This window comes from Phocoena phocoena, chromosome 8 (genome assembly GCF_963924675.1).
Source record: "Phocoena phocoena chromosome 8, mPhoPho1.1, whole genome shotgun sequence".
NCBI classification, from domain to species: Eukaryota; Metazoa; Chordata; class Mammalia; order Artiodactyla; family Phocoenidae; genus Phocoena; species Phocoena phocoena.
This window is the reverse complement of record NC_089226.1, coordinates 15670365-15695041: the sequence shown is the minus strand read 5'-3', so window position 1 is coordinate 15695041 and position 24677 is coordinate 15670365. Positions and strand designations below refer to the sequence as shown.

General features: G+C 51.5%; 1 protein-coding gene across 4 annotated transcripts; it reads right to left on the bottom strand.

Moving 5' to 3' along the window:
* Window positions 1-3382: 3382 nt before the first annotated feature.
* Window positions 3383-24133, bottom strand: BACE1 (beta-secretase 1). Of its 4 annotated transcripts, none has more exons than XM_065883301.1 (9): window positions 23389-24133; window positions 10242-10330; window positions 8524-8740; window positions 7907-8044; window positions 7069-7203; window positions 5989-6090; window positions 5479-5628; window positions 5044-5215; window positions 3383-4176 (listed from the first exon to the last, which is right to left on the bottom strand). In XM_065883301.1, the coding sequence occupies exons 1-9, from the start codon at window positions 23638-23640 to the stop codon at window positions 3935-3937; spliced, it is 1497 nt and encodes a 498-aa protein (XP_065739373.1). In that variant the 5' UTR covers window positions 23641-24133; the 3' UTR covers window positions 3383-3934. The 4 variants fall into 4 exon arrangements, with proteins under 4 accessions (XP_065739373.1, XP_065739374.1, XP_065739375.1 ...); XM_065883302.1 differs by having other exon boundaries at window positions 3935-4176; window positions 7907-7969; window positions 23389-23640; XM_065883303.1 differs by having other exon boundaries at window positions 3935-4176; window positions 8656-8740; window positions 23389-23640.
* Between the last annotated feature and the right edge of the window lie 544 nt (window positions 24134-24677).

Sequence of the window (24677 nt, the reverse complement as noted above, 5' to 3'; positions counted from 1 at the left end):
TGGAGAAAATGAGACTGATTGAGGAAAAAATATATAACCCTGATAGTTTGATTTTTCGTTGCACATTTTACTGTGTTAACACTCATTATTTGTACATAGACATTAGGTTTACAGAATAGTCTGTTTACATCAGCAAAATTCACAGTCCAAGAATAACAACATAACCAGGTCCCGTTTCCCCCATGCCTCCAGAAACTTCTGTCCACCCTACTTCCTGGATAGTCATCTCTTTAGAAACTAGCATAGCCCACAGGTCTTTCCTGGGCCAAGCCATCCCTTTCCACCACTGACTTGGCTTCTGATCAAGCTTTCACAGACCAACCTTGTGAAGTCCTCACCGCTTCCCCTTCACCTCTGGTCTTCTAGTCTAGCTATCTCCCCTCCCCTTGAAGGTTAAGGCAGTTGGTTCACAACCAAGTTGTTTGGTGACCTTGGGTGAGTTCCAGGCAGGCACTGGGGTGAGGAGATGTCTGTGCAAAATTCCTTTCAGGATGATCTTGGGATATGGGTTTGAATTTTTGAAGCAAGAAAGCTATGGGGGACATGCTTCCTGTCCTGGGACAAATGGAGACCAAAGTGCTATGAAGAAGGGAGGTTAGATTTCAGGTTTATAAGTCACTTGTTCTATGGGTAGCTGTCTGGAGCGAGGTCATTTTTCCACCTCTGCTTATTGAGCACTTCCAGTTTCTAGGTTTATACCTGGGAAAGCTGCGTTTCTACTAGAGCTTTGAATCCTTTCCTGTCGCTTTATCTTTACTCCTAATGGAAATGGCTTCAGCTCCCTTCTCTTTTGGAATTAAACAAGTAAAAATTAAGCAGTAATAAAAAAATTAGCTCCAGGAAAGGATATCATTATATTACCAACAGGTGAATTTTTCCCATCTGGGACCTGGAAATGCTTACTCGCACTAGTAGTACATATGAGGGTAGCAAAGATTTTTCCTTTCAGAGCCAAATAATTCTCTCCTCTCTGTTTATGTTACTCTTCCTTGTCTTTCATCCTTGCCTATCAGCTCATGAACATACTCTTTCTCTTCTCTGGTCTTACTTGTCCCGGTTTATTGACTGGCAACAGTGTAAGGAAATGGATTTCCTGGGATCTCCTTGGCATCTTGTAGGGTGATGGAAATGGCCTGGGTACTCTCCACTGTAGAGGTCAGATGACCCACTTTCTTTGGTTAATGAAATATTAATGACTCTAGTTTGGTAGCCATCATGAACAGGAAATGTGGCAAAATGGAAGACCAGTTCCTTTGTTCTTTTCATTTGGTGGGGGGGGGATTCATTTTTTTATCTTGTAATCTTAAGATTTTATCTGCCCTTAACTTTACAGCAGCCTTTGGGCCACTTGCAGTATTTTTCAGTATCCAATGAAAATACAGAAATTAGAAGTGGGTCTAAAAAATATCCTGTTTCTTTTCTACAAATCTTTGACACCAAAGGAGTAAAGAGAAAACAGGAGGGGATGGGGGGCTTAACTGCTTCCTAGTGAAAGCCCCTGGGAACCAGCTGCAGCAGGAAGACAGTGTGGTGGAGGGTGTGCGTGGTGGCCAGGACTCATCGTCGCTCTTTGCTCTTTCTTGTTCAGGATCAATCCGAAAGCAACAGTTAAGTTTTGGCCACCCTTGTTCTCCCTTTTCCCTCTGTCCACTGGCCTGCACTGGTACAAGCTGTGCAGACCCCTGGGGAAGGCCCCTGATGCAGGGAGTGGAGATGGGACAGTCATTTTTCTGGCATAGAATTTAAAAATAGAAATATAGAATACATATTTTTACAAGGAAGAAGCTGTTGTCTAGATTTTTTTTTTACACTTCAGAGTTCACGGTTTCAGGGTAGAAAGGAAGAAACTGTTAAAAGAAAAATAAGTACAAGTTTTCTCTTTCAAAGAAAAAAATAGGACAATGAGACTTACTAAGGAAGGGGTGGAGTTTTATACCCTGGAAAGAGCTGGGGAAAAACCAGTTTTCCCCAACGTGGGTCGAAATTACAAAGTGGAATGTGGCATTTTCATTTCACGGTAGCGGTTCTGGAAGTTTATTTACACAGTAAGTTCCAAGCTGGAAGTGGACAGTCTCCAGTCTTCCTGTCAGTCTCTGTGGTTATGGGGTGTTCCCCGTCAGCCAGAGCAGCACCAGGTGCAGTGGGAATGAAGAGGACTCAGATAAAAAACTGCGACTCAGTATTCTTGTTTTATTGGTTTATGGCTTGTGGGCAGCTGGCCGAGGCCAGGATCTCCAGAGGCCCTCTTTGTATTTCCCTCTCCCTCATCAGGTAATTCTCCACTGTGCGGGTCCCATACCTGGAAGCAGTGTGTTGACCAGAGAGGAATAGGATCCAGTGGAATAGTAAGAAAATTCAGCTCTTCCTATTAACACTGGTATCATAGTCGACTGGCTTAGAACTGATAGGGAGGAAATGAACTTGGTCCCCACTGTCTAGCCCAAGAACCAGCCTGGGTACCCAAGTACTGTTAGGAGCGGGGAATAAAGAGCAGGATAGGGGCAAAGGATGGCCTCCATCAAGGGGCTCTTGTGGTGAAGGGAATTAGGAAGCCCGGAGGCTGTCATCCTTTTTCCACGCAGCCTTGATACTGAATGCGATGCTGGTGGAGCCAGAAAGCCCTGTGTTCCTGACATTCGTGGTATAATACTAGTGCCACTGTGGGATGCCTTAGCCAAATAAATGAGGGAGACCTTAGAGACAGGGAGAAGGCAATGAAACTGCTCTGTATTATGTCAAGATCTTACTACCACTTACAGCTGAACAGGAAGAAATCCAGGCAGGGGGTATAGGTCATCAACTCTATCCCTGTTGAATGAATCTTCAAGAGTCTGCTTTCAAGGATTAGATAGGAGAGGCTTCCTATCTATTCTTAGCACCTCAGCTACAAAGCTCTGGAGAAATAGGACTGGGGGAGGGGGTGAACAGGTAGCCAGGAAGACAAAGTGCAGACCTGTTATATTTGCTCTATTCCGGCTGCTTTCCCATAGGGCACCTGGGGCTTCCAGGGTTGGGGATGTTTCAGTGCTACCAGTCACGTGTACAGTAGAAGGTTCAGGTAGGGACAAGGAATTAATAAGGTAGAAATTCATTTGTTAGATGGAACGTTTTAGTGGGCACTTTTCCTTTAAGAGAGTTAAAAAGAGCTTTTTGGCTAGAGAAGCCCTCCTTCCCATCGCACTTTTGGTCAGGCTGCAGCCACAGAAAAGACATTGGGAAGCAACACCCATCTTAGAAGGTGGGATTCTATCTTGGAGATGCTGTCTAAAACTGGGACTGGCGAGCGGTCATGTTCTGGCCTTGCCTCGCTTTGATCCCAGCTTCCCTGTCTTTGCACTCCCTCTCCTTCTGCTCGTCCAGCCACCCCCATTTGTACAAATTATTTGTACAAATTATTTTTAAATTATTTTTTAATTCAAGAGGCAGTCTTTGCACCAATGTTATAGGCTTGTCTATACAGTCCCTATCTCTAAAGCAGACAGCAAACGGTGCGTCCGTTCCCGCTGACTGTGGCCAGCAGGGAAACAAGATTGGCCCTTTCTCTGCTAGGGTACTGCAGAGACACACACTGGGGTCACCTTACTTCTGGAACTAAGAAAAGAAGAATACTTTGTGTTGGAGAATCTAAAGGGATGTGGACAAAGGTTCAGGGCTGAAGTTTCAAGCAGCAGAATTTCCCAACTCAAGTTTGAGGTGACCAAGGGTATTCCCGCCATCAGAGCACTTCTTTCTTCCCTCTCCTGGTTCCTACAGGTGCAGTCCCTGCAACCCACCTTGCCAGCTTTTCCTTTTCTGTCAAGGCAGAGGCATTTGTGGGTGGGTGAGGGTCTTGAGGTGCTCTGGCCACAGGTGCCATCTGTGTCTTCTCCTTGTGACCAGAGCGAACCACCAGATGTGGTCCAGGGGGATCTCTCTCTTCTGCCCGTGGGCCTCCTCACTTCAGCAGGGAGATGTCATCAGCAAAGTCATCGTGCTGATGGCGCAGGCAGCGGAGGCAGCGCCACTGACACACCATGAGGCAGAGGGGCAGCATGAAGAGGGCACAGATGGCAGCCATGACATAGGCTATGGTCATGAGGGTCGATTCATCTGTCTGTGGGATGTTGTAGCCACAGTCTTCCATGTCCAGGGTGACAAAAGGACCTTCTACCGCTGCTGTCCTGAACTCATCGTGCACTGGAGAAAGGGCAGATGTGAGTCACAGAGCAGTTTGGATTACACACCCAAAAGAACTTCCCGGGACAGGCCTTGAAACCGGCCCTTGAGGAGGCCGTAGAATCTCCCTCCTGGGAGATACTTAGGAGCAGGACAGAAAGCCGTTGCTAGGTGGAGGCATGGCTCTCCTCCCAGGTCATTGGGGAAAACAACCCTTTCCTGTCTACCTGTCCAATAGGACAGGGCCCTAAAAGTCAGTCATTCTAAGTTGACCAAAAAGCCAGCCCCTACATATACCTAGTAAACTCACCTGCTCCTGCTGAAATTCAGTTGCAAGACCCTGCCAGTAGCATTCAAGCTCGGCATACGGCAGCTGACAGGGTCACGATAGGCCCAGCCTGCCACCCTTGGATCTAGAGCTTCCCAAGGTGCCGAGGCAGCTCTTGCTGTTCTGGGTCTCCAACAGAGGTTGCCAGTCCAGGCAGGGGTCAGCATGCCAGGCGATACAAAAAAAGCACAAGCACCGGGGCTTCCCTGGTGGCGTAGTGGTTGAGAGTCCGCCTGCCGATGCAGGGGATGTGGGTTCGTGCCCCGGTCCGGGAAGATCCCACATGCCGCGGAGCGGCTGGGCCCGTGAGCCATGGCCGCTGAGCCTGCGCGTCCGGAGCCTGTGCTCCGCAATGGGAGAGGCCACAACAGTGAGAGGCCCGCGAACCGCAAAAAAAAAAAAAAGCACAAGCACCGACACTAGCTTTTACATAATACGTGGACTCTGGCTTGAGGCAACTGTTACTCCCTCCCAGACTGACAGGGGCCCGGGTACCCTCACCACTGGACAGGGAGAACGGGGATAGACTGACCCCACACCCTCGTCCCTGGCGCTCTCACCATGGCAAGCACTGACAGCAAAGCCAATTCGTTTCCGGGCCCGATCAAAGACAACGTAGAAGCCCTCCATGATAACGGCTCCCATGACAGTGCCCGTGGATGACTGTGAGATGGCGAACTTGTAACAGTCGTCTTGGGACGTGGCCACATCTTCCACTGGCCGCAGGTATTGCTAAGGATAAGCAATCAAAGAGTGAGAGTATGTCTCCCTCCACCCTTCACCCCATCTCTGCCTTCTTGGTATCGATGCCCTTAGGCTGCCCTTCCCTTTGCCAGCCCTGAGCTCCGAGAGGCTGGTTTTTCCCAGAGCCCTTTACCGCTGGATCCTCATCTATTTTTGTCTTCCAAGTTCTAGGAAGCCATGCCTGCTCACTCTTTCTCAATATATCCTTTGTTCTCGTCCTGGGATCCCACTGATTCAGGCCAGGGACATACCTGTGGAAGGATGGTGATTCGGAAGGACTGATTGGTGACCTCACCCATTAGGTAGAGTGAGATGACCGGGAAAATGTTCCAAGGGGTGGTGCCTGCTTGCCAGCACACCAGCTGCTCCCCGAGCCAGAAACCGTCTGGGAACTTCTCCGTCTGTGTTGATGGGAAAAGGATAAAGATGAGGAAATGGCCTCTTTCACCATCTCGCCTCTCCCATTTTCAGATAACACTTACTGGGCCCTTTACTTGCTCTTCCATGAAGTATCCAAACTGGGGAAAGGTCAGCCGAAACCCAAGGATTAGAGGAAGAGAGCAAGAGAGTAAGGCCAAAACTTTGGGCTGGGGGACTGTGTGCTGAGCAAGCTGAGGCCCATAGCAGAGAACCGTTGTTTAAGAGACCTAAGTAGAGGGATCTAAGGGTAGACATCTTGGCTCTTGTGGAGGCACGTGCCTCTCACAGACTTCCTGTGACACTCTGTCATCTCTTGTACCCCTGTCCTTAGTCCCACTGACCGAGGAGGCTGCCTTGATGGATTTGACAGCAGCTTCAAACACTTTCTTGGGCAAACGAAGGTTGGTGGTGCCACTGTCAACGATGCTCTTGTCATAGTTGTACTAAGAGGGAGAAGAGAGGGTTAGAACATCAAAAGCCTTCTTGATGCCAGGCTTTGGCCAGAATTGGAGGGGTGAGGCTGACTGCTTGGGGTCCTTCCTGGGTTGGCATCCTGGCTTTGCCACTTCTTAGGTGGATCTCCTTGGGCAAGTTACTTAACATCTGTGCCTCAGTTTCCTCATCTGTAAAATGAGGATAATAATAGTACCTACCTCAGAGAGTTATTATAAGCGTTAAATAAATTAATATATTTGAAGCGCTTAGAATTGCGCCCTGCACATAGGAAGCATTCAGTAAATGTTAACTCTTATTATCTTGGGTGGGTAGACATTCTCTAAATCTTGAAAATAAAAATACCTTGTATAATGCTTTTAACTTTTCATAATACGTTTGTATCTGTTCTAATTTAACATACATGAAGAATCTAGGTAAGGAACACCCAAATAGTTTAACTGCCATTATTGGGTCTTGCTGTGTGTCAAGCACTGGGATAAACACTTTATTCACTTCCTCTATTTTCACCACCGTCTTTGGAAAAGCTGTTTTTACTTCTGTTTTGCAGGTGAGGAAACTGAAACACAAAATAGTAACTTGCCTGAGGACACATAGCTAGAGCAGAGCTAGAAACCCAGGTCTTTCTTACTCCAAAGCCAGACTCTTCTACTACGTCATGTCACACTGCCTCGCGGACGACTTGCCCAGGGTCATAAAGCAAGGCAGTGACCGGAGTCCAGATGTGCTTTTTTCCGTACCAGACCATATGCCAAGCAGCCTCTGGGAAAGTGCTAAGCCAGTCCCTAGCCCCAAACCTCAGGTCCCGCCATGTGACCATTAAGCTCCTTGCTGTTCCAGGCTCAGCCCCCAACCCTCCTGCAGGTCCTGCACCTCAACCTCATCCTCCCAGCCTCATAACTCGGGGTCTGGCCTCACGCGATGTTGCCTCCCCCTTACCTCTCCCTGCCTCCCCCAGGTTTTATTACCTCCTTGCAGTCCATTTTCAGATCCTGTCCATTGATCTCCACCCGCACAATGATCACCTCGTAATACCATTCCCGCCGGATGGGTGTGTACCAGAGGCTGCCCATGTACAGCGAGTGGTCGATACCCCCGATGATCTAGGGAGCAAAAGAGCCAGTACCCGTGTGCCAACACAGAAGGACAACGAGTCACCCAGAGGGCAAGCATAGGATCAGTCATTTCTGGGGTGGCAAGGCGCTCTGCACATCACCTTTCTCATCTTCCTGCTTCTAATCAAGCCACGCCCTAAAGCGACTGATACTTTCTTAAATGTGTTAAGGATGTGTTCAGGGGAAAAGGCTTTCCAGGATTTTTAATTGTTTCAGAATCACACAGCCCTTGATATAAAGTTATTTAAACCTCAACTGGCGTAATAAATGTTGAGTGAATGATAATTTGCTTCTGTTGTAAGTTTTATTTTCTCTGCTTGTTGGCGATAGAGTTCACCCGTTGTCCTAAATGAATTAATAAATAGACTTTTAAACTCCTTACATCTCCGCCTTCTCATCATCAGACTGAACAGTCTTCACTTGAGAGGCCTTATTTTCATTTCCTTTGAAATTTTCCTAATCATCTGTCATCCTTTCCAAGTTTACCATAGGAGCCTCAAGTCCTTTCTGGAATAATGCAAGGAAGAAAAGGGTAGAAAAAGAAAAATGGAGGTGGGGAACATGAAGAGGTTCCTCTTGATTCTCAGTAGTGGAGCCCGAGGCTGTGGTGTGGCCTCAGAGGGTAGGGAGGCAGCAGGTGCTCACGTCTCTGCCTAGTGCCCGGGCCTCCCCTCTCCTAGGGCCTACTCACCATGCTCCCTCCAACTGAGGCCAGCACCTCCGACTGGTTGAGGGGGAAGCCAGCACCACAGAGCTGCAGGGAGAAGAGATTGGGCACGTGGGTCTGCTTTACCAACGAGTCAAAGAATGGCTCCAGGGAGTCGTCAGGCTGTGACAGAGAGAGACAAGGAGTGAATCCTCGCACAGAGGGCCCTAATGGAAAGAGGAATGGGAGGGCAAAAGCAAAACTTGGGGGATGTTCCTTGGGAAAGACCATCCTGAGGTACTGAGATTTGGTGGAGAGAGGGACAGCAAGACACACTGGCAATGCAAACAGGAAAGATCTGTAGGATCGTTGATCCCCATCTGCTTAACCTGTTTCAGAGTTACGGGGGCCTCTCTTATTCTTAAAGATCTTAGCGTCAATAGAAAAGATAGCCTGTTCCTCTACCTGTCACCATAGTTCTGCCCTCTGTAGGGATGAAATTCAGACTGCCACCCTATCCGCCTGTAAAGTAATTCTTTAAACTGATTTGTTTCCCTCCCTTATTCAGTTCCCTCCCCTTCTCTCCCGTAACTCCGTCCCTGTGTAGCATGCAGTGTGCAACGTTCAGGCAGAGTGTCTAGGGCTAGCCCTTGTTCTCTCACCCTGGCGATCTCAGCGTAGGCCAGCCCCAGGATGCCCTCCCAGTTGGAGCCATTGATGAAGAACTTGTCTGATTCAGTGATGGCAGCGATGTTGGCACGAACGGTGACATTGGGGCCGTGGGGGATGCTCACCAGGTCGGTGCCCAGCTCCCCTTCCCACTTGCCCTGGGTGTAGGGCACATACACGCCCTTCCGGAGGTCCCGGTATGTACTGGACCTGTGCAAAGCAGGCAGAGATCTGTTGGGTGCATAACCACAGCTGGTACATGGAGCCAGCATCTAACCTACTCCTGGACGCTGAATCTCATCTCGGTCATCTACATAAGACAAGATGCTGTCAGGCTGCTCAAGAGAACATCCGTAGATCCTTCACCGGGAACAGAATAAGTGACCTTGCAGACAGACGTGGGGAGCTGTCTCTGGCGCTCGCTCTCCTGTGTCCATAGCTCGTATTCCTAGATCTGGAGCTCAGGCCCTGGAAGAACAAGTCTAGGCTTTGTGTATTGTGACTGCTGCTGCTGAAGGGACAGCTAGCGGGCATCTCCCACCCCCCGCCCCCTGACCTTATCACGCTCTTAAAGAAAAGGAGCCATTGACTCTTGCTGCCTTGGGACCCAGTGGTACCATCTGAGTGGTAGAGAAAGTACCAAGCAGGTGAGCATGGAACTTCTTCAGCAAATTCTTCCAAGGAAGGAGTTTGCACGAGCACCTCAGCAGGGCGAGCAGGCAAGACGCACCACTCGGATGAAACACGCTTATCACCGTGTGTCACCCCCACCTGTGTGGAATCACGCCTCTGACCAGGGCTGGTGTGTATGATGGGGGCAGTGATGGGACACAGGCAAGGAGCTGGAATGAATTCCCTTTCACGGACCCTGGCCATGCCCCCTTCCCTGACTGCTTTCTTTAGATAGGGAAGTTAAAGGGCAAGGGACCTAAGAAGGCGCCTTTGGCATTTGCCTAGAAATCCAAGAATGGGGTGTCAGTCTCGACTCACATGTTTTCACACACACGTACGCCTCAGACATTAGATGGCCTCTCGCCACTTCCTGCTTTTCTGTTAAAGGGGCTCCCAGATCATCCCTCACTGCCTCTGTTACCTTAAAAACCCACTTCCACCCTCCCTCCCACCTGTTAGCTAAGTCCAGCTGCTGGAACTCCCGGGAGGCAGGGAAGCATTTCACTTTCAGTCCCTGGTATCAGGCCAGGCAGTGGGGCCGTGGAAGGCTCTTCCTTCCCTTCCTTGAACCGTGCAAAGCCACCAAGAGTAGCCCCCAGGCCAGGACACAGCGAAGGGAGCTGTCACTGCAGCCTGCTCAGCCTACACTTAGGTGGTGGTGTCAGAAAACCAGAGCCACTGAGGGGTGTGGGTTGGAGTCCCCGGGCCTCCCAATTCAGAGAGAAGGGGACCTTGAGACTGCACTGGGAACTTTGGGGCTGCTCTCCTTCCTGCTTTCCCTCCCCCAGGAAGCTGCCCTATCTCGGAACTGAAGCACTTCCTGGCTGCCCCTCAACTTACCCTTCCCATAGTTTACCTCCTCAACCCTCCAGCCCCTCCACTCTTCTCTTCTGGTCACTGTTGCCTTCTTTTCCCTCCCTCCTCCCCAGCAGGAAGAAAGGCTCTGTGGAGCTGGTCCTTCTCCCTGCAGCCCTCCCCCGACCCTCCTTTGCCCTGGATCCTTGGGAAGAGCCTTTCCCCTTCCTCTCCCCACACTCACAGCTGCCTCTGGTAGTAGCGGTGCAAGAAAGGGTGGGGGGCGGCCCCAACTGCGAAGTTACTGCTGCCTGTGTCCACCAGGATGTTGAGCTGTCAAAGAAAAGGGAGAGAAAGATGCTAGGACAGGAGGCCTGGACTCACTCCCTTCATTGTCCTGTACCCTCCCCATCCCCCGGCTATGTGGTCTTCCTTTGGAGTGTCCAGGGTGAAGCTTCCAGATGCAGGACTGGACAGGCTGGCCCTGCTAGTACCATGACCACAGTCAGAACATGGGGTCCTGTGACGCCCTCAGCATGGCCTCAGAAACCTTGTGTCTGCTTTTGTCTTCTCTGCAGAATTGGAACATTTTCTGTGTCATCAGAGCCATATAACTGGTGTGTGTGTGTATGTGTGTGTGTGTGTGTGTGTGTTCCATTCCTATTTCTGTCTACCTGCAGATGCCCTTCCTCACTCTGTACTGGCCCAGTCTGTCTGCAGAGCTTACCCCTTCCCCTCCTCTCTGGTTCTCCTGGGAAGCACATCACCGGCAGGGAGCCTGGCTCATCCCCCTCCAGCTCAGAGACGAGCTATTCTAGGAGCTGGCACTGACCAGGGGCGCTGTGGGGACCACAATGGCATGTTGGGGCCCACGTGTTTCTGACCCTGGCTGCCAGAATGTGGCTCCCCATGAAGGGCCCCCTTCTGTCTCAGAGGTGACACAGACCTATGAGTCCCACTGTCAGAAATAGTGGGACTATAGCCAGGAGCCCTGTATGAGGTCCTGGTGAAAAGCCATCTCCTCGGGGCCCTGGTTTTGGCTCATTGAAGATGGACAGGTGTTATCTTGCTGTCCCTACTGTGCAGCTCCTTCTACGTCTCTTCTACTTTGTCCTCCTTCCTCCTGAGATGGCCTGACCCCTCCTCAGCCAGTCAGCCGTTTTTTTGATGCCTCCCATATCCTCACAGGCAAAAAGGAAAGGCCCCTGTCCTCAAAAACACAGTAATCTATAAAGTGAATCCTCTCTCTTTCTTTTTTTAATAAATTTATTTTTTAAATTTATTTTTGGCTATGTTGGGTCTTCGTTGCTGTGTGTGGGCTTTCTCTAGCTGCGGCGAGTGGGGGCTACTCTTCATTGCGGTGTGCAGGCTTCTTACTGCGGTGGGTTTTTTTTATTGCGGAGCATGGGCTTTAGGTGCAGGGGCTTCAGTAGCTGTGGCTCACGGGCTATTAAGAGAGCAGGCTCAGCAGTTGTGGCGCACGGCCTTAGTTGCTCCGCGGCATGTGAGATCTTCCCGGACCAGGGCTCGAACCCGTGTCCCCTGCATTGGCAGGCGGATTCTTAACCACTGTGCCACCAGGGAAGTCCAAGTGAATCCTCTCTTGCCCACTTGTGTGTCCTTCACCTCAGCTTCTCCTCTGACCTCAGGGCCCTCCATTTCTGCATCACCTCTCCTCAGTGCAGTGAAGTCAGCTGACCTTGGCCTTGCTGCAGGCTCTGACCTTGTCACATAGGGCAGGTCACTGTGTTTCGTCCCCTCTGCCGGATCCTCCGGCTCCTTCCTGCTCTCAGTGGTCCCTGGTAGGTCTGCTGACCGCACCTCCCCCAGCGGCCGCTCAGGCTTCCTGGCCTCCCCATGGCCACTGTCCCCTAGCTCTCTGACCCTGCCTCCTCCCTCCTTCCCAGCCCCCACTCCTGGCCTGCCTCCCATTTCCCTCCCCGCCCCTCTGCCCCTACCTCTCCCTGGTGTCCCTCTCCCCGGTCTCTAAGCAGCCACTGGCCCCAGATGCTGTGCTTTCAGAGAATCAATAGAGCTAGAGGCACAGCAGTTCAGATTTCAATCAGCCAGGTTAATGATTAAAAAGGCTTCTTCACCCACCCACTCCCCAGAACCCGCTCTCCCACCTGCCAGGACTCTGGTCTCCGCGCCACGGCTGGCCTCAGGCTTACAGGCGGCCCTGCTATCACTGGACCCCAAAGAAAGAGGGTCTCCTCCACAGCGCTGGTGCGGGTGGTTGTAGGGGGGACCACCTGGAGTGTGTGTACCTGGCCGGCTCTAGGAGAATCCAACCACCTTTGACACTGGAATGGGGCTTTATCTGGGGGCTCGGCTCGGCTGGTCCAGGCCCCCTCCTCCCCACTCCTCTCTGTCCTGTACGGGAGGAGCCCTCTCTGCAGGCCACTCACCCCCCCAGCCCGGGGGCCCATCATCCCTGGTGCCCTTCCAGTTCCAGCCTTTCTCCTCACCTGAGGAAGTTCTCCCCACTCTGCCCCCAAGGGGGTCAAGCCCGGGGAGGAATGACCCCTCCCCTCCCATTGCCCTCTCTTTAAACCCCCAGCCCCAATACCAGGAATTCAAGCCACCACTGCTCTCTCTGCTGCCCCCTCTCCAGCCTCCACGCACACAGAAAAGGGAAACCAAAATAAACAGTTGCCTCTTCCTCCTGAGCAAATGTCCTTCTGTCTGTTTGCCCTTTGCACTGTGATCCTGCTTCCGAGAGAAGTGATTTTGGTCCTGTCCTTCCAACATTTCTATCATGAGCCCCGTGGGCAGCCTGAAGGAGGAGGGTTTGCGTGCGCCCAACCTTAGCAGGCGCCCTCTAATTTCACCCAGCGGGGGGCCGTCAGATGACCCCTCCCCCCATCTCCCACAAGATCATTCCCACATGCCCCGTCCATCCTGCCTTTCCACAATCCCTCCTCCTGCCTAAGGAGGATCCACCCCTCATGCCACGCCCCCCACCCCCAAATCTGGATTCTTCCTGTTGGCATTTACAAATGCTTGTCTCTTCATTTAAAAAAAAAAAAATCCTTAATCACACATCCGCCTCCAGCTACCCTCTCTCTCCTCTCCCTTCACAACCAAAGTTCTCGGCCAAGCTGTCTTCATTTCTTCACCTCCTACTCATTCCTCAACCCATTCTCAAACTGAGTTTCGCCTCTATCCCTCCCTCCACTATAAAACAGCCCTTACTACAGTTACCAATGATTTTGTGTCACCAAATACAAAAGACAGTTTTCAAATCAATCCTCATCTTGCTTGACCTCTCTGGAGCATTCAACGCTGCCGACCCCTCCCTCCTTGAAACACTCTTCCCTGTCACCCTATCCCGTGCTTTCCTCCTACCTCTCTGATAGGATCTTCTGTCTACTTTGCAGGCTCACTTCTCAAGGCCTGGGCATTGGTCCTCTTCCCCTCCTGCTCTACTCTGCCCTTAGGCCATCTCATCCATGGCAGCGGCTACAATTACCACCTGTGTCCTTATACCTCCTGAGCTTTCAGCTCTAGCCCCTTCCTCCCCTTTGAACTGCCTCAAAGACACCTGGAATTCGGGATGTCCATGGCTGACCTTACCTGGTCCTGCCCATCTGTTTTTTCTTCACAGTTTCCTACATTAGTCACCATCCATCTGTTCCATAAGTCAGCAACTTCAGAGACATCCAAACACCTTCCTCTTCTTCACATCTCCATCCAAGGCATCAACGAGTCCTGTCCAATTAACCTTCTTAAAAGTCTCCGAATGGGGCTTCCTTGGTGGCGCAGTGGTTGGGAGTCCGCCTGCCGATGCAGGGGACACGGGTTCGTGCCCCGGTCCGGGGGGATCCCACATGCCGCGGAGCGGCTGCGCCCGTGGGCCATGGCCACTGGGCCTGCACGTCCGGAGCCTGTGCCCCGCAGCGGGAGAGGCCACAGCAGTGAGAGGCCCGTGTACCGCAAAAAAAAAAAAAAAAAAAAAAAGTCTCCGAGTGTATTCATTTCTTGCCACCTCCTTTGCCACTCCTGGCCAAGCTATCATCATCTCATCCTGGAATATCACAATAGCTTTTCAACTGATCTTGGTACATCCACTGTTGACCTCTCCAACCTGTTTCTGCACTGTGGCTAGAATGATCTTTTCAAAGCGCAGATGTGACCGCGTTACCCTCCCGTGTCAATGGCTTTCCTTTGCTATTATAATAAAGACTTAAAGCTTTAACATTTCCTATAGGGCCCTTCGTGGTCCAGCCCCGCCTACATAGCCAGCCTAGCTTGTCCCATACTCCCCCAAGCCCTCTGCCCACCAGCCACACTGGCCTCATTTCAGGGCCTCCAATCAGCCATGGTCCCTCCCGCAAAGGCTGTTGGTCATTCACTCTGCCTGGATTATCCTCCTTTCCACTTGCAGTTTTGTCTACTCATCTCCTATCATCCTTCAGTCTGAGCTCAAAAGGGACTTCCTAGGGACCTCCCTGGTGGCGCAGTGGTTAAGAATCCACCTGGTAACGCAGGGGACACGGATTCGATCCCTGGTCCGAGAAGATCCCACATGACGTGGAGCAACTAAGCCTGTGCACCACAACTGCTGAATCTGCGCTCTAGAGCTCACGAGCCACAACTACTGAGCCCGTGTGCCATAACTACTGAAGCCTGCACACCTAGAGCCCATGCTCCACAGCAAGAGAAGCCACCGCAATGAGAAGCCCGCACGCCGCAACGAAGAGTAGCCCCTGCTCGCTGCAACTAGAGAAAGCCCGCGTGCAGCAAGAGAAGCTGCGTGCATCAATGAAGACCCAACGCAGCCAAAATAAAAAAAAGGGACTTCCTAAGGGAGAAAGACCAGGTCATATTCTCTGATTAAAATGCTTCTGTAGGACTTGCCACTATAATGTCATACTGAATCTCATCTCCCCTTGTATCTAATTTTTTAAAAAATCCCCATTGTCTCCCTACTGGGTATCACAGTGGCTGGCAATAAGTATTTCTTGAATTAATGAATGCTTAAAGGAAAAAGGAGAAAGAGCTAATCTACCCTATTTTCGGGGTGAGGGAGGGATCTCTCAGTGGCCCCCAAACTATGGGTGTTTTTAGGTTATAGGTGTGGCTCTAGCTCAGATCTGCCTTCCTCTCACCAGGCCCCCTGGTTTGATACAGGCAGCCCGGAGTCCTGGAGCCATCTTACTTCTTCCCTATCCCTTGGGGCCAGGCCAACTCAGAAGTCCCTGTAGAGCTCGCCTTTAGATGCCCAGAGGACCGCAGCATGGAGTCAGGGCTAGGTCAGTGCCAATCACTTAACAAACAAATATGCCCCTGGGGGCCTCTGAGGGATTGCAGCTTCATGGGAAGTGCTAACAAGCCCCACAGGGAAAGGCACACTTGCCCATTCCATCCTGCAGGCAAGCCTCCCCTGGAGGAGTCTGCAGCAATAGATCTTGGGCAATGAGACAGATGTGGAGCTGCTGAGTCCAGGGTAAGCTCTTTGTCACAAATCCCACCTGTCTTGGCCCCAGCTCTCACTAGCAGATGGGAGTTACTTAGATTCTTCTGGGTGAAAAGAGCCTTCAGGAGTCATCTGTCCATTGGCCTGGAGATATGGGAGCTTGTTCCAGTTCCGAAAGATCTCTAGTTATTAAGATCCACAACCTTTCTTGGCAGCCTATGCTAGGGTCTTACCACTTTCACACACCTCTGGGAAAGGGCTTTTTTTTTTCTTTCCTGCCGTGCGTCACCATGCGGCATGTGGGATCTTAGTTCCTCGACCAGGGATCGAACCTGTGCCCCTACATTGGAAGCTCGGAGCCTTAACTGCTAGACCGCTGGGAAGTCCCTGGGAGGGGGCTTTAATTCCTCCTGCTAAAGGAAAGTCTGTTATCTTCTGTGTGGGCCTCAGAGTTTACGGGGGAAGAGCCCTTATATTCTCATAGTATAAGCCTTTCAGCTGAAGCTGAGATGTAGGAGCCTTTCTTCCATTTCACAGAGGAGGAAACTGAGACCAAGGGTAAATAAGAACTTAACCCCTCTTACACATAAGCCACAAAGCTAGGACAAGAGCCCCTTGGCTCTGACCAAGCCCCAAGTCTTCTCTTTCATCTCCTTGACCCTCCTGTCTCTCTCATTCTCTCTCATTGGGAAAGGAAATACATGGTAGATTGTTACACTAATGAATCAGACGCCCTGTATCCACGCCCTGGTGTGATCCCCTCTGACATTGACGCTGGGCTTGGCCATGTGACTTGCTTTGACCAATGGGACATCAGCAAAGGAGGAAAGCAGAGGCTTGTTAAGTGCTCCTGCACTGTGGAGACTGGCCTCTTGGAATGCGGCCCTGAGCTTGTAGGTGAGGAGGCTCAGTCTTGCCTCCTTGAGGATGAAAGACTTCACGGAGAAAGAGGTCCAGCAGGCGCGGCATGGTCCGGCCCCCAGCTGACCCGCCAGCTGAATGTAGCCCCACGAGGGGCCCAGGTAAGATGTGTAGAGTCACAGCCAGCCCACAGAATCCTGAGAGGCGATGGCTCTCGTTTTAGTTTGTTACACACTGCATCAGATAACTGCTACAAAACTACCTGAATTAAATCCTGAGATCCTTGACTTTGGGGCACCTACCCACCCATCGGTCAACTCCAAATACCATCTCTTATCACTTTTCCCCTCTCTCACCATCGTTTCTCAGTAGCACAACGATCTGTCACCTCTGCATATGCCGTTTCCTTTTCTTGAAATGTCCTCTCCCCGTTCCATCTAACTTCTGTTCAATTTTCAAGTCGTGGTTTAAACATTCTTTCTCCCAAAGGTCCTGCCCTGATGCCCCCGCCCAGATTAGGTTCCTCCTCTCGTAGGCCCTCAAGAGCAACTGTGCTTCTTTGTCTACCCTTTCATCCAACTTGAAACCATTTATCAAACCATTTATCAGACATGGTTTTCAAATCCAATGTCTGTCTGTCCTACACACTATGAGTTCCACAGGGTAGGGAGCACATTTCCGTGTTTATTATCTAATTCTTACCTAGCCCTCAGTAGGTGCTCCGTAACAATTGTTTTTAACTGTAATTGCCTCATTTGCTGCAGGTCTCTGTGACTCTAGAGTCTTGCCATTAGTTCTCAGCCCCAGGGTCCTTGCAGGGGTGATTTTCAATCGGGTACTGTGTATGGTGATGATGGCAATCATCATGTACCCACGAAACTGAGTAGCCACCCAGCTTCTTAGAGCAGTCGGAGTGATTTCAGGACTCGCTGCTCCTGGAGTCCTCTGAGTTAGCTTCATCTGCTTCCCTAAGTGGACATTCCCAGACCTGAGCTTGCCCGAGGCTGAGAGATGGGGGCAAGGAAGGACATGAGGAACCTCTAGTCAGCAGCTGGTCCTGGCTGAGAGCCAGCGCAGCACACAGCTCCTGCCTCGAACTGAGTCCGGCAACTGGGTCCCATCCAGGCTCCTCCCACCTTGACCAAATCAGCTGACCCAGTGGAAATGGACTCCTTTCTCAGACATATCCTCTGCTTCCACTTCGCTCTCCAGGCTGAAGCTGGCAATCAATACCTGGGAGCAAGCAGGCTCCCTGGTGCCACTCACCCCATCTTGGGCTGTTTTTTTTAAAAGGAATCCCAAGGTGGCTGGGTCATCCCAAACCTTATCTAGGGCAGCCTTCCCCCTTTAGACGGGATGCTCCATTTCCCCCAGGCTCAAACCCAGCTCAGCTAATATCTATCAGTGCTTTCCATTCAAATGAGATGACGATGCGAATGGTCAAAAAACTTACCTGTCTGTTCTTAAAGAAAAGATCTAAGACAATGGTTTTCAAACTTATTTTTCAAGCAGCAGAACCCTTTTGCAATCTCATTCAGGATCCCAGTGTACCAAAGAGAAAAAGGAGAGATGCCCTGCTTTAGGGAGAGCTTTTATTTCTTTGTCTCCATCCCCTCCCTGTGGTGGCTCTCGAGGCGTCTCTTTAGCACCTTCAGCCTCCACAGAACCCATCTGGGAAATCCTGCTTGGAGGGTAGCACAGCCACTGCTACCTGCTTTTCATTGTCAGACAGTTCCTGTTGTCTAACCTTGTCCCATCCACAGGTTACAGGGGCTGTAATAGTCTCTGAGTCTGTCCTCAGGTGAGAATGAAGCTGATCTCTGGCATAAGCCCACTTTCCTCCATGGCACCCGGTTGTGCTCAGCACATGGGTCTGTTTGCTTGAGCCATTGGGAGATGCCAGGGTTCATGCCTTGTGCTATTTGGTGAAAACTCCACAGGCACTGGAGTCGAAAAATTGGTGGGGTTCACCAAACCTGAGAGGCCAACCAAGGAGACATCCAGCCTGTACAGTGGCCAGGAGACAGGGTAGCCACTGGGCCCATCCTGCCAGGGGAAGCTCAGGGCAGCTCTAGGACCAGGAAAATGGTGTTTCCTTTCCAGAACTCCCCACTGCCCAGGCCCCTCAAGCGAGAGGGCTCCTAGCAGAGAGAAAAGTTAGTTGGCGGGTAGGAGGGCTTCCCTGAGAGATGTTTCTCTTCCTGGATTTTCAACCAAAATTTCTGCTTAGCTCTTTAATGGAGATACCCAAGAAGGGCTCTTGACCATCTACCTTAGTGAGGGGGCACGGTTTTCTCAGTGCCTCTCCCACTCCCAACTGAATTCTTTCTTTCCAGACCTGGGGAGGAAGAGCAGGAGATAGGTGTGAAAGGACAGCCTAAGAGTCCCAGCAGAGGCCTATATGCAACCGAAGCCCAACCCCAGTCTATAGGTTGCCTCCCAGAGCCTGAGGCCAAAACTCTCCTGACTGGGGCTGGGCTTCAGGGTCATCTAACTTGGAAGGTGATTCTTTGAGTTCAAAGGTTTTCGACCTTTTAAGTACCAGAACTCAATCAATCAATCAAACAAACCTGGAATTCCACTGTATAAATGCAACAAAAGCTGACCTATTCTGGGAGATTTGGGGGCAGGTGGGACAGGGGAGGGCTTGGTGAGGGGAAAGGTGGAAGATACAGTCTTGCCTCTTACCTTTCTCTTAACCTCTCCCTCACCCTTGAGGTCCCTTTACAGACCCCCACAGATCTCAGTTTGAAAACCATTCTAGGGAGGGGGTCAGGAAAACCACTTGGCATCTTCATGGGTTTTGAGATCCTGAATCCTCACAGTTTTTTACTTCTCTGATCATTTTCTTTTGCTCCCTTGATCCCTCGTCTACATCTGATATTCTTTCCCTAATCATTTTCCTCTTCTCTCTCCATTCTCTCAAACAAGTTCATTTGCTAACTTGGCTTCCACAAGCACCTCTCTACAGGTGACCCCTGAGTCTGCCTGTCCAGTCCCAACTTGTCTCTTGGCTTCCAGATCCCCATTCTCAGCTGGTTGCTGGATACATCCACAGGAATTGTCCACTGGCATCTCAAACTCAACCAACATGTCCCAGACTATGGAATGCTGGAAAGAACCAAGTATTTGGACTTGGAATCCAAAGACCAGGATTTGAACCCTAGCTCTGTTCTTCCCTAGCTGTGTAATTTTGGGCAAACCACTTAATCCCTCTGAGACTCAGTTTCCTCCTGCCCAAAACAGACATGCTAATACTTTGCCCTTTTTAATTAAAGCAGAGTAATAAACGTGGAAGTTTGGTAAACTATATTGTGCTTTAAAAGCTTGCTCCTTTTGCTGTGTATCCTGTTGCAAACACAGTCAGAGAAGTTCAAAGGAGGGAGACTTCTTCTCTTCCCTCTCACCCACCAGGGACAGGGGACACCTGGTTGACCTGACAGGTGAATGCTGGCTCTCTGAAGACTTCTCCTCTTTTATATCTTCCTTCAGGCCCATGTGTCCTAATTGAAATCCTTGTCTCGGACTCTAGAACATCCAAGTTATCCTGCACCCTGGAGTAGTTTTCCTAAAACCAAAATTCACTAGACCGTTTCTCTGCTGCCCCCAGAATGAAACCCAGCGCCCACTCAGCCTCACAGCATCCCTATCACAGCTTCCAGCTTCTTAGCGTACTTCACGTCTCTCTTTACGAAGTTTTTTCTCCCCACTCTCCAAATAGCAAAGCTTTCTCATCTTTCTAGGCCATATTCAAATGCTACCTTTTCTAGCAAGCCTTTCCTAACACTCTGTCAGAAGTAGCTGCTTCTTTCTTTATACTTCCAAGACTCACTGTTCTTCTATTTGTACCAAATGTACTTGGTCTTGTGTGATATTTAGGCGTTTACATGTCTGTGTCTCACACCAAATCGTGAGCGCTCCAAGGGCTGAGACTATGACGTATTCTTCTCTTTTGTAAGTAGGTGCTCAATAAATATTTGTTGAACCGAAAATTGACCATCACCAGATTTCAATCCTAACAATTAAATGATTGGCCTGTGTTTGGCTGGTGATGCTTGTACCGTTATAATGAGATGATATCCTTTCACTTAAGCAAAGAGAATGAAAATGCTTTCTCCAAGATCTCCAGTTCTGTACTTACAGTAGCCCATCAACAGTTCTATTTAAAGGGCTTACACTTTATTTATTCATTTGCTCAACACTTTTTAGGCGCCTGTTCTGAGCCTGGCACTGTCATAGATATTAGCCAAAGAGAAATGAAACACTACAAAAATTTATTAATTAAAAAAGACATTGTCCTCAAGAGCTTGGTGTTTTACGAGGGAAACAAACACAAAAACAGTGACACGTGCTCCTAAGTGTAGTAAGGAAGACGTGAGTTGGTGTCAGGAGAATGGAGGCGGGATCTCTGATAAACTCTCTCTTCTTCTCAAATAGGTGGTATGGAAGAGTAGGGAGGTCAAGGGTGAGACACGGTCTCAGCTTACTGACCTGCCAATTATTTAAACTTTCAGTCCCCATTTCTTCTGCTAGAAGCTGCAAATGGTAAGACCTTTTTATATACTGCAGGAATTACTGTAAAGAACAAAATAGTCTATGTAGAATATATTTTAAACTTTTATAGGACTTCCCTGGTGGCGCAGTGGTTACAAATCCACCTGCCAATGCAGGGGACGTGGGTTCGAGCCCTGGTCCGGGAAGATCCCACATGCCGTGAAGCAACTAAGCCCGTGCACCACAACTACTGAGCCTGCGCTCTAGGGCCCGCGAGCCACAACTACTGAAGCCTGTGCGCCTAGAGCCCATGCTCTGCAACAAGAGAAGCCACCGCAATGAGAAGCCCGCGCACCACAAAGAAGAGTAGCCCCTGCTCACCGCAACTAGAGAAAAGCCCGCGTGCGGCAGCAAAGACCCAACTCAGCCAAAAATAAGTAAGTAACAACCCCCCTGGGTCGGGAGAAAGGGCATCCTTCTCGCAGACTGCGGGGGGCAGAATCAAGTCACCACAGAGCACAGACTGGCTGGCGTTGGCTCAGGTATGGAGCCGTAAGCCAACTCATAGGGTGGCTCTAACTGGGGTCTCCCTGCCACCGGCTTCCTGGACTGGTGCTGAACTTGAAGCCCACTTTTCCCTTCTCCTAGGAAGGAGCGGGAAGGAACTGACATTTATTGGGCAATTACTCTCTACCAGTTTCTGGGCTGGGGGATGTACATATCTCAGGGGTCCAGGGAAGTACAGTAATGGGATCCCCCATTTACATGTTTTACGTGTAAAACATGGAGGCTCAGAACACCCAGGTTTTTATGCTTCCTTGTAGAGCACAGAAGAGGCAGGAGTGGCCAGACAAGTTAGGAGAAAGTGATTTCACATTTACTGGAGGACAAGTGTGTGTCCAGGTGCATTGTTCTAGGTGCTTTCACCTGCCTAGTCTCCTTAATCCTCACAATCACCTTCCAAAGGAGATCTCATTTCACCCATTTTTAAAGACACGGCAACAGCCTCAGAGAGGTTATATAATTTTCCCAAGGACACACAGCTGGGAAAAGGGAAAGCTGTGGGTTGTGGAGCTGGAATTCCTGGTCTCTCTGACCCCAAAGCCCTTGTTTGTCCCAGAGCCTCGTTCTGTGTCCATGTCACAGGGTCTCTGCACAATTTGCATGGTGCATCAGTAGCAGAAACGGGACTAGGAACCAGGTCCACACAGCCTCCTTCTCCGACAACAGCTGGCATCCTGCTGGCTCAGGCTGCTAGAGGCCTGGATTCAGGCTCTGTCCTTACACTGATTCAAGACTGTTTACAGTACATAGGCAAGAGGAGGAGTAAGTGGGGAAGACCAGAGCCTTGGATCAGCTGAGAGGTGGGAGGTAGGCCTGGGTGGCATGGACCTCAGAAGGCTTGCTTCCATCAGGTAATTGGGAAGCGGAGGCTTGTTTTCCCCCTAGATCTGGTGTGAGAGCTGTTTAGAAGTCCAGGAAGTGTGGTGGTTCCCTCTGCCCATAGACACCATAGACACACTCCCACCTTCACAGACCCTCCCAAGGACAAGCCTCCCAGACACAGATCAGGGGGAGGGGGGTGGCTCAGAGATGTACAGGCTCAGATTCAAGGTGACACTCACCAGCACACACAGCCATCCTGCCACCCGTGCCCGGGCTCAACCACAGAGGAGGCAAATGCTCACAGAGGGCAACCACGGCACCCCACGGAGGGCTGCTCATGGCACACTCCTACCCGGCCAGAGGTACAGAGGGTGAAACCTCCAACCAGCCACCTTGAGTGTACCTTGGAGGATTGTCAGGAAGGATGGGGGGAGCTGGCAGGCAGTGTTTTCTCCATCGCTGCCATCCCCCACCCCTGAGCACCTATCAGCTCGTGGAGGGAGTCTCATGCTTAGAAGGGGGCTCTGGCTCCTCTGCTCTATGCAGTGTGTGATCTGTCCTTTCCCCAGACTCAGTTCAGTTCCCTCTGGCCAGTACTTGGGAGGCATCAGATAGGGGAGGGACTGGAGTGCAGGATGCAAAGCTGGGGAGAAAGTAGGGGCAGGGGAAGGCAAGGGTCAGCCCGGGGCTTCTGGAGGTCACAAGGAACTCGGAAACCTTGCTTCGCTGTCCTGTGGCAGCTCAGACACGGGGAGAAAAGGGCCAGTCCAACTCATGCCAGGATTCCTTGGTCCTCAAGATGCTGGGAACCAATGGTCAGAACCCCAGATGCCAAGATTGGGTGACCAAGATCCAGAGCAGTGGGGTTGGGAGACTCAAGCTCGGTCTGGGCTGACACCTGTTCACAGCACCCCTGTGGTTTGGACTCTTCTCCAGGTCAGGCTCCCCCCACTGACAAGTTTCTCTTGCCCCAAATCCTTCCTGAGCCATGTGTGTGTGTAAGACAGAGAGAGAGGGGAGGGCAGACAGAAGCCTGTGAGGGAAAGGGAAGTGGGAAGGGGGGCTTTGGGGCTGACTGCTGCCAGTATGATCCCAGAGGACAGGTTTGGGGGAGGGTCCCTCCAGCCCGCACCGTGCAACCCATTTTAACAGGAGCCAGCATGCTGCACCCCCAGCCTGTCTCCCCTCGGCTCGTGCAGGAGGGAGGGTAGGGCTGGCCCGGCAAGCTTACCGTCTGTGGGGGGCTGCCCACGGTCATCTCCACGTAGTAGCCCTGACCGGACTTGCCCCTCAGGTTGTCCACCATCTCCACAAAGCTGCCCCTCCGGCTGGGCTCCTCGTCGGTCTCCCGGGGCAGCCGCAGCCCCAGGGGGGCGCCCCCCAGCCCGCTTCGCAGGGGCAGCCGGATGCCAGGCTGGGAGCCGTGGGCAGGCAGCACCCCAGAGCCCATCCACAGCAGGAGCCAGGGCAGCGCTTGGGCCATGGTGGGCCCTGGCCTTGGGGCGCTCTGGGCTCACTCCAGCCTGTGACCGTCCCTGTGGCCTGACCCCAACTCTGGGTGCTGGAGGTGGCTTCTCAGGAGAGCGAACGGTGAGACATCAGGGCTCCAGCGCCTGCAGGCCCCTCGGCCAGCCCTGGCTCCAGGCTGTGAGGAGCGGACAGGAGAGATCCACGGAGAGACAGGAGGGGAGAAGACGGATCCGGAGCCTGGCTACATCTGGCCAGCGGTCCAACCTCAACAGAGGTCCGGGAGAGGCCGGCTCGGGCCCCCCGGGGGGCTGGGCGGGGCGGGCATGGCAGGTCGGAGGCTGCTTTCCTGGTCCTCCCGGCGGGGCGGCAGCAGGGGAAGGGTCAGGGGCTCCGGGCTCCTACAGCTGCGTTTGCAGCTCAGGCCACCATAATCCCGCTCCCAGCTCCCAGGCAGCCCGGGGAGACGGAAAGACTTGTGGCAGCGGCTGTCAAAGCCAAAGGGTTTTCGCTTTTCCCTGGGATCGCTGGGAAGTGTAGTCTTCCCATGGCAGACAGCCCGGCTTCCGGGGTTGGTGAGGGGTCTGGGATGCCCTCTGCCGAGATGGAGTCCACCCTGCAGGACCCTGGCAGGACGGGAAGGGCCATCGGGATGGAGTGGTGGCCGACCTCTCTTGTTCCGTCAGCCTTTCATTGGGCATTTCAGGAGCACCCCCTGTATGCCAGGCGCGCTGCCAGGCCCTGGGGCTACAGAGAGGAATAAAATGCATATACACCGCACAAAATGATGGGGAATTAAGGAGCAGGGGTTGGGGGGACGTCTGGGGGGTCTGGGAAGACTCAGCGGGAGGAGGTGGTATTTAATTTGAACCTTAAAGAATGGGTGGAATTTCTAAGAGCAGAGATTTGCGAAGCAAGAGTAGGGGGGATAGAAGGGTATTCTACGCAGCCAAAGGAATAAGCAAGGGCAAAGGGGAAAATGCAGGGGGCAGTCCGCCTTCACCGGAGCCTGCAATCTGCAGGGAGGTGAGAGCCAGCTGGGGCTTCTCCCCG